Below are 9,593 nucleotides of genomic sequence, written 5' to 3'. Positions count from 1 at the left end.
ATCGAGTACAATGTATTGCGGAAAGTGGCTCCGTGCTAATTTACATCCGCTGATCGTGTTCCATTTCGACCGTTAGTATTGAAATTTTGACAGAAGGAAAACTTGGCATAGTTAGAAATTCCACTCGTAATCAAAGGCCTCCAAGGAACATGTAACGGACGCAAAGTTCGCAGCAAGAGCCAGGTTTATGTTGATCGAGCTAGACTTGATTAAGTTTAAAAGCTAGCACCGGACAAAGAATAGACAGAGAGCGAAAGAGAGTTAAAGGAAGGAGAGGAAGGAAGCACGATGGCGGTCCTCGGGCTAGCTGGACGATTTATTTGCCAAAGCAGGAGACAGCGTTGAAGGCGCACTGTTTCCAGTAGCTGCGCTTACGCTGAAGATCGCCAATGTCCAGCTGGTTTCGAAGTCGTTTTACGACCTGCTTCGTGAACAGGTAATTGATCAGAGCGGTCTCGATGCTGCCGTCGTCGTCCACGAGCTGAAACAGACGCTTCGATATCTCTGGTAAACCGATTACACTTTATGCAAGCATAACATCGAAAAATTCCATGTGAGAAAGACGTCGGATTTTATCGTATCGTTAACCTTAATTGTTGGAAAAAACGAACGTGCTCACGGTTCGATAAACATTAACTGCACGGGTCGTTCGAATAATTGAAACAAATTTCATTGGCCGTAAAGGCGGAGTAGCACGCATCGAGAGAAAATTCTATTTCTTCGACTTTGTTCGAGTATCGAGCTTTTCCCCTCCTGCGATCCCTCGTATTAACAGCGCAAAAAGACGCGCTAATGGATTATAATACTTGTTTACGCTCAAAAGAGCCTCGAAAATACCGAGAGAATCGTTTAAAAAATACGCGCGATGCGCGCTCCTACGTAGCGCCATTTTTTCCCCCGACTTTTTATCCAGCTCTTTTCCCATCGCATTTGGCAAACGCACGCGAAAAGCGATGCAACAAGCTAATTCGAACGCATGCATAGAAATAAGCACATACTTCGTAAGAAATAAATAAAGAAATAAGAAGCCAGTAATTAATAATAGTTGTACACTGAAGTGTTTCACAAATGTTTGCGAAAACAAGTGGAGGAAGGAGAGACGTGTCTAAAAGTTAAAAGAGAAATTGGTCTGACGTTTATAAAGTCGTGAAATCAGCACGAGTGACGGACAACCGGACGGTAACTGAAATCGGATTGTCGTCGCCGAGCTATCGATTATCGGATCAGCCGCAAAATCAGCCTTCCGAGCTTGGCGAACCGCCGCCACCGCCGCTCTTTATCGTCTTTCTCCTTCATGCGGACCGCGAGAAATTGCCGTGATATCCGGCTTTGTGTGAGCAATCTGCAAGATTAGTCGTCGCGACGGTAACCGATTTTTAATATCCTTCCGCTTTGCACGCACAATCACTTTTGCCCAATCATCCTCGAAGAAGGATCTATGGAAACTTCTCGTGTTAATTCCCACCGATAATATGCACGAGAGAAGTATTTTTAAAGAAGAAAATCAGATAAGAAAAGTTCGAATCTCTTACGCAAGACGTTCATCTTCCTGGAAATAGGAATAAATTCTATTTTCCGATACCCATTTCCCCGTAACACATGTATGCTAATATCGAGTTACGGTAAATTCCTTGGGCTGTTTAAATGCTTAAACGAACGAACCTCTACGTACACGATACACGATACAGCCTATTTGCAATTCAAGCATGCGGACAAGAGTTACGCAAGTGCATTTCATACGACCCGACGCGACATGTCCTGATCTAATAAGCATCTTCGATCTTATTATATTGGAACGGTGCACTGCAATTTTCTGAGACAGTTATAAATACTTGGAGAATAATGTGGAAATGCTAGATAATAGATTATAAATATTTAACCGAGTGTTTGGAGTATGGACCTGAGAAATAGACGTGCGTTCGGATTTTCGTATGCACGTTTAGCCTATAAGAGCGACATCTGCGTGAACGAAGAATACTTGACCTGGAGCGATAGAGGTATGAATGAAAAATGTTTGGAACGAAAGCACGAGAGTATCGGGTGAACGAAGAGTGCGTAGCCACCCAAAGATTTGGGTGGTGACCGAGAGTGACCGTTTTAGACCGGCGAGACGCGCGAGAAATAGTGGAAGAACAAGAGTCGAGAGCGAGAGTACAGTGTTCTCTATTCAATTGAGAATTGAGAGCTAGTGTTAGAGTTATAGTTATAAGGTTATAGAGCATAGAGACATTGTTGCTATTGTTGAGTTGAATATAGTCGTTATTGTTGGAAAATTTGCCGTTCGACGAAAGCAACCGCGTGACCCAACCAGACCAGTCGTAAATCAACCCCCAAGGCCCTTAAGGAATTTTCGTCGGCAACGACGGATGGACTTTCCCAGGTGTTCGAGTCAACATTGTATTCTATAGAATATATTTGTGAGGAATTAACAGGGCTTTATCAATTCTACGCCCAGCCTATTCGCGGGCCCCATATTTTTTACATTATTGTTATTGAATATTATTGAAAATTTGTCTACAATTACTATAACAGTTTGGAGTCGAAACTCTCGTTAAGTCCGTACCTCGTGCAAAATGCTCGCAAAATTATTCAATCGTTTCTAGATTCTCGCAAATATATTATGCAGAGTTGGAAAGATTGCACGTGGAAGGAATGCGGGTCTCATTGGATGTAGCGGACGCACTCATAAAGTCGGATCACACGAATTTTTATTATTACGGTATATACATATGTATACGGTCACATCTACTACTTCATCGCGTGACGGTGAGCTCAAAGGTTGAGCAAGCGGCTTACTCCCCTTGCCACTGTGCCGTCTCGCGCGCATCTTTCCAGCTTTAGTACATAAGTAAGTACTTACATATGTATTTCTACAAGACTACAATCACGTGGTCTAAGCGTCGTTGGCCAAAGTACGCGTCCTGTGGTCTTGTAATGAGTGAAAACGCATAATTCTAGCCAATCCTTATACCACAGACGACGTACAGGGTAGACCTTGCATCTTTGGGACCGAGAAGACCCTTACCACTCGTTTTTAGAACGTTTCTAGAGGAGCCGCATGAGGCTCTTAAATCCTGCTGTTGCCGCCACAGAACCGACAGTAACCCCCCGAAAAATAACTATAACGCGTCGGTAAAGTAAATGTTTCGACGCGATTCTTAAATTTAAAATTAAAATTGCGGCTCTCTAAATTTCATTTCTTCTACGTTGTTTCCCCGAAAGGTTCCCCTGGTCTAGAGCAAGGGTGGACTCTCGCAGGCGAGTGCTGCGGCTCTTATGCGAATAAAATGTATCGGATGATTGCAAAAGTTCTAGCCCGATTTGAAAATAAAGCACAACCGGTGTGTGCAAAGGCAGATTTCACTTGAAACTGAGGAGGAACGAAACGAATAATTATTTGAAAATAAAGCACAAGCGATGTATAGTTGGGGCCACGATATAGCGAGGTCGTAAATTAAACTCTCAAGAATCGGCATCGATTGATGTTGCGGCACTCAAGGCCGTGTGTTGCAGTCTGTTTGAGGGTTCCAACAATAAACGAATGGTAGCATATGATTTGGTACTTCAAGTAGAAAATGGTATTTCATTTACAAATGGAAAATATGTTAATATTAAGCTACACAATCTTTTTGCACTTTCTATCTGTATATAACACGAGTAGATAAACTAAGATGCTAAAGACATCAATAAGACCTTTACCTGTAACCGTACTTCCAAAAGCGGCTTCCCCCAGAGGGAGAAACCCTAATTTGTCCTAGCTGCATGCAGTTTTCAGTAAATATATTAGAATCAGTTGACTTTCGCTGGATACAAGAATTCTTTGTACGGTCCTGACCATGGTTTCAAGTACTTATCTGCTCGTATCTCTGTCAATTTTCGGGTCCCGGCAGCTAAAACATGTTTACTTTGACGTCTGACCGATTTTACGACCTCGCTATATCGTGGCCCCGACTATATATCTAAATCTTCATAAAATCATATTACTATGCGTAATATTTTAACGTGTTTCACCTTATACAGGATTAAAGCAGCGAATAATTAACTCTGATATACGATATCGTTAAAGGAAGTACCGTAAGAGAGATTGTATGCAAGTCTTTCGACATTTACGTAAACTCACGGAGGTTAAACAATCGCGTACGGTTGGTTGACGGAGACTGAGAATAATATAATCTGGTACCTGTTATAAGTAACAATTTCCTCGAGCCATACTCGTAAACTCAAACGAGAGGAGAGAAGAAAAAGGTGAGCGTAATTTCGTTATGTTGGCAATTTGCCTTGTAATCTGCTTGCAAAAGACATTCGTCTTTTCTCATTTCTGCTCTAACGACACTCTTCATCTCGGAAGAGAAGAAAAATTTAATTTGTCGCTTTGAAACGGTATCCGTCAACGGTGTACTAAATTCTTCAACAGCGGACGATCGTTCGAAAACGTTCAGCAAAAGTCATGCATACCTCTCCCTCTCTCCGATAATTAATTTAAACGATATTGTTTTTTTTTTTAACAATTTCAAAGTCGTTTCGAAATGGCCGTTCGAAACCCAGATGTCTATAAAACTCACCTGATCGTTTATCCATCGCGATGGATAGGGAAGAGGGAAAGGTTAAACGTGAAGTTGCTATTATTAAATCGTAAATTCTAAGGCGATCGCGACGGGATTATAAGACGGGCTTACAGGACGTTGGTACGTTTGCTCGCGACGAAGCGTCAATTACGAACTACAGAGAACTTTTCCGTGTACAAGTTTATACGCGAATACGAAGTGTACCATAAATAAACCATTTTACTGGGATCTTTCTTCGCGATAACAGTTACTCCGCCGAATGGCAGTGCGGTACCATTAATAATTACCACATATGTACATACATACATACATTCATATGTATATCTCTGTCTACTCCTTGATGCAGATTTCGGTGCAATAGAGCACAACGGCTCGCAACTATACTCGAGCATATCGCAACAAGCGGTTCCTTTGTCTTTGATCGTGCGCTGAGGATGCGCGCGATTAAACCCGTATCTATGGATTATTAGAGGCAGCGTTAATTGCGCAGTTAGTGTCGCGCGTGCTCAAGCCTCTGCGGCAACATTAACGCGGGAATTTGCTTCGATCTCCTCCCGTTCCAAGTTCAATTAACAACGAACCTCTGCTTCTTCGCTACATGCGATTATGTTTCAGCAGCGAACTATTTAGGATTACACGGACCACAGAGAACTTGGTACGCGACAATTAAATTACTTTTCAACTTTTCACCATCGTGGTGATTCGGCATTTTCGTGTCGGTCACGAGTCACGAGGCTGGAAACGTAACACGAAAGTTGGAACAACTGTAAAGTTTGGAAACTCCAGGAGAAATTAGTTGGCTCGAAAAGCAAACGAGATTTCCATCCTCGCGTCGGTTCTACGTTCAGCAAGGTATTGGCCATCGTTTACTCCCGCTAATCCTGATTAGTTTGCTGAGGCCCGGGGCCAAGTCTAACTCGATATCGAGCAAAGAAGTGGCGGATCAATTGAATTCGCGGGGCAGCGACACTCAAAGCGAAACAGAAGTCGAGCAACAGGTTACCTGCCTTCCTTTACAAGCCTCAACAACCGCTTTCTGCAATATCTAAGTGCCTCTAGTCCTTTTCATTCTGCACACCTTACTTCTCTCGCGATTACAACATACGTCACAAGAATAAGTTACGGAATTGCATTCTAGTTCGTACTCTTCTCGGTATAAAGCAGCACAACCCTCTGCGGATTTCAACTTGGAAATAACCGATTCTGTTTTCAAATAAGGAATTATTTAGGATTCTCGAGGCTGGTCGAATTTGAGAAAGTTCGAAAGCAGTGTTCATAGTGGAGGTGCAACGTTCGAAGAGAGCACTTACAATTTTAGCAATTCTTTAGAAACTCGTGAATGCGGTCGGGTAGAAACTGGCGACCCTCGTTCGATCAAGGGATCGTCGATGTTTTTCAGGAGGACAGAATTGAACGGCGTGAATAGGGTAATACACTTGGCATAGTAATGCGACGATGCGTCCATATTAAAAAGTAACGTTTCTCCAGTGCGAGAGACAAGTTGGCGGTGAAATCGTTTTCCAATTGCTTCCATGCGCGTGACAGAAATACAAAATAAATTGTCGGCTAGATGTCGAGTTCGAAAGCAAAGAAATTGTCGAAATAATAGAGTGTTTCTCCGAGAGAATAATCACGATGGAAAAGTTCAATTGACTAATTAATCGCCGTAGGGGAATTCTTTTGGAGATACTGCGCTGCGGTTTTGGTTACGGGACAGTTTTAACCTGCGGTTGGGCGACCAAAACGTGGTTTATCGATCAGCATGATGACGTTATTAAGAAAAGAATAGCAAAAGAGCGAGAAGTACGTTGAAAAAAGTATAAAAAACAACGAGTATCGTGTACGTGCAAGGGCACTTGACGTCCTACGTGAAAAGATTCATTTCAATTCCATTCTTTTTTCGATCGAAACGAGTTCAAGGCGAGCGTTACTCTCTCTCTGGAATAAAATCGAAGGTAAGACAAGGTGAGAGGGTAACGAGGCATATTTATCATCGGTTGTCGAGAGTCACGATTCTCTTAGCCGTCACGGGGACGTCAGTTCATTAGAAACGATACACTCCTTCTTCTTCATTTACACACCGCCGCTATTTTGCAACGAAATTAACAAGCACGACTGACTAATGCGTCGAGCCATTTGTTCTTCTCATGCGATAAGGGTTATTTTATTTACTTACGTCTACCTCGTTTAAGAGTCGCTCCTTGTCGGCGGCCGGAAGGGCTGTCGACCAGTCAACGAAAACCATCAGGACCACGGCCATAAATACGGCGATCCGTAGCGACGACATGCTATTTCCTGCAATAGAACGCCCGTTAATCTTGCTAATTGATGGGGAAATACGTTGTTAAAGAACCACTAAATCGAACACGATTACATATTAACGATCACGTTTAAAATAATCGCGTAGAATGGTACTTTTGTTGCAGAGAAGACACACTTAACCTATACGCGCGATAAACACTTTTTGGTAAACAAATTACGATAGTAAGTAACGATCCTTCCTATCTCCTCTATAGGAAGCTGTAAAAGTATCTAACGCCGGCTTCGTGTGTTGATTACGTTCCAACAAATCGAACTATTGCATATCTTCAGCGATGTAGAAGACTCGATAAAGGAGGGAAGATTTAGGGTACCAAGATTAACTATACGTACTTCTCGACAGTCGTGGAAACGCGTATAAAAATAGAGGCAACGAAATTAAATCGCGCGGTAGATTTCCTTCAAATTATGCAGCCTCTGCGACGGGCAGCGTCAAATGGAGCCTGGATACACCACTCGTTATCCCGATACTCTTTTTTCTCAGTTCAACGAGATAAATAAGATTCAAGAATTTTGCGACATCGAGGCAGCGTCTTTCCTCTCGAGCGTGAATTTATATCTACCACAAAAATTGACAATTTTCGTATTACGGACTCTCTATCTATCTATCTGCAATGACTATAGCGCGTAAAAATCTCTCGAGATTTTATTGCGAAAATAACTTTTGGTAAAACGTGGTCGAATTCGTTTGAAGTGGAAAATAATTTCGAGCGATTTATTCATCAACGTTTATTTAACCGAACTTACTTTGCATAATATTGTCCGTTCTAAATTCATTTATTTCGGGTTTTTATTTGTGCTTAACTATTGCGACAGGTAAGAATGATCGAGGAAGTTAGACTTCACTGGACCATGATTAGCTTCAGGAAGGAGAATGAAATTGATTGGCCATGAAATATTTTGATCGGTGGGAAAATAGGCTAACCACGAAAGCTACGTCGCGGTCGGTTGGTTTTATTTGGTTGGGTCTGACACGGGAGACAATTTTGCTTGATGAACACGGACAACCACTTTATGTAGCTGTCGTTGACAGAACGACAATTCATCCGAGAGGATTCCACGGAGCGACGCGCGCTGTTGAAAATACTGCCGATGCCAGGTGAGAAGTATGGTGACACGAAGCCGCAATTAATTAAATATTGGAACAACTACGGAAATAGTCAGACGTTTCGTCAATTCAACGAAATACACACAAACATGCATTTCTTGCACCTTATTCTCTACATATTTATGTACAGATGTATATCGTTTAAACGTTCTAGTCGGAATATAGTAAATCCAATGAAAAACGCAAACGAAATAAGGGAAACTGAATGGGCTCGATAATTACGCGCTGGTTGCAACGCGTTAAGAAACATTGCTGAGAGCCATTTGTTTTCTGGACCGGGGAAAGAGACAATGACGAGTAATTGCGCGCTTCCTTCGGCAACAGGTTCCTCGGCTCTTTGATGCCTGATTTAGGGGAACAAGTTGCTGTTCTATTCTACTTTTATAGTATACTGTCCTTCAAGGCTTCAACGCAATTTGTCGAACTGTAGTGTTGGAAAGTTTGAAATTTTCGGGTTTTCAGAAATATTCATCGCTCTTTGAATAAGAAACAATGGAATTATCTACTTCTGTGGAGGATTACGAAGCGAAGCGGAAGGATCGTGCAAATTGTAAACGGGGAATGTTCATAATTTTCTGAATGAATCATTACACAAAAGAAACGAACATTCGACGATAAATTTCCATTCAACTGCCACAGGCATCACTGTGTCAGTCGCGAATCAGCGAATGCAAACAGAATTGTTTTTGTATAAATTGCAATCGTGAATAAGTTACGTAAAATGTTCCGTGTACGATTTTCCATGGAAGCACGGTTCGTTCGACTGTTCCTTTCGCGACTTTCTGAATAATAAATTCTAGGAATAATAGCAGCTTGAAAAAGCAACAGCGCTACAATTGAAATCGATTTGAAATTGTATAAAAGAAATGGAGCAATTGAGAAATCCAGGGAAAGTATTGGACGGTTGACTTTTTCAGAGAAGAGTAGTAGAAATAAATTGAAATACCTCTTGGAAGTTGAATACCTTGAAGAAGAAGATGCGATCCAAGGGTTGTCTGGTGTTTTTCGCGAGCAACTGGGAGGATCGGTGCTTCAGCGGCAGAGTGACTGAGCTTGCAAGCATGCGACCACTTTATACCACAGGCAGGACTGGGTCGGCGGCGTTGGTGGTGGAAAGCTGGGGGTGGGTTTTCCAACCCCTTCCAACGCCACTCTTTCGACGGACACGCGTTCCGCCGCCGATTCACCGACGATTCGCCGATATTTCAACGCGCAAATACCAATCGGTGTCCCGTAGGACAACCCCTCCCCTCCTCCTACGCATCAAATTCGAACGATTAAGGCGATGAATGTTGTACTTGCAAAATAATCCCTCGAGATTCGTTTGATTTTTCAAGAATCTAGATATGAATGATTATTAAGAGGGCAAAGGAAGAGAAAAGAACATTTTCAGACTATCCTTCGATTTCTATTATTTACAATTACCAGAGGTATATACCTCCTCGTTTTGTACGAGACACGCTGGTCAAAGGAACAAGAAAGTACTATAGCGAAAGGAACACAGGCAGCAAAGTGTCTATAATTGTTACGGTTCCCAAAGGGGTCCGTAAATTTGTACAGGATAAATAGAAGACAAAGCAAGGTTGTTATACAGATACGCA

At 42.2% G+C, this 9,593-nt stretch overlaps 1 protein-coding gene across 2 annotated transcripts; it reads right to left on the bottom strand.

The window, feature by feature from the left end:
* Positions 1 to 316: 316 nt before the first annotated feature.
* On the bottom strand, positions 317 to 9,016 carry LOC108574953 (prohormone-1). Of its 2 annotated transcripts, none has more exons than XM_017937627.1 (3): positions 8,957 to 9,016; positions 6,742 to 6,860; positions 317 to 481 (listed from the first exon to the last, which is right to left on the bottom strand). In XM_017937627.1, the coding sequence occupies exons 2-3, from the start codon at positions 6,850 to 6,852 to the stop codon at positions 317 to 319; spliced, it is 276 nt and encodes a 91-aa protein (XP_017793116.1). In that variant the 5' UTR covers positions 6,853 to 6,860; positions 8,957 to 9,016. The 2 variants fall into 2 exon arrangements, with proteins under 2 accessions (XP_017793116.1, XP_017793117.1); XM_017937628.1 differs by having other exon boundaries at positions 8,939 to 9,000.
* Between the last annotated feature and the right edge of the window lie 577 nt (positions 9,017 to 9,593).

The sequence above is a fragment of the Habropoda laboriosa genome, unplaced genomic scaffold (assembly GCF_001263275.1).
Source record: "Habropoda laboriosa isolate 0110345459 unplaced genomic scaffold, ASM126327v1 scaffold210, whole genome shotgun sequence".
Classification (NCBI taxonomy): Eukaryota; Metazoa; Arthropoda; class Insecta; order Hymenoptera; family Apidae; genus Habropoda; species Habropoda laboriosa.
The sequence above is the reverse complement of the archived record's forward strand: the minus strand, read 5'-3'. Positions and strand labels throughout refer to the sequence as shown.

Bases quoted from the DNA above. Each gene is read 5' to 3' on its own strand.
- LOC108574953 (XM_017937627.1), bottom strand. From the start codon at position 6,852: ATGTCGTCGCTACGGATCGCCGTATTTATGGCCGTGGTCCTGATGGTT. The intron at 482-6,741 runs GTAAGTAAATAA...CGTCTGTTTCAG, and splicing joins GACTCTTAAACGAGGTAGAC to CTCGTGGACGACGACGGCAG.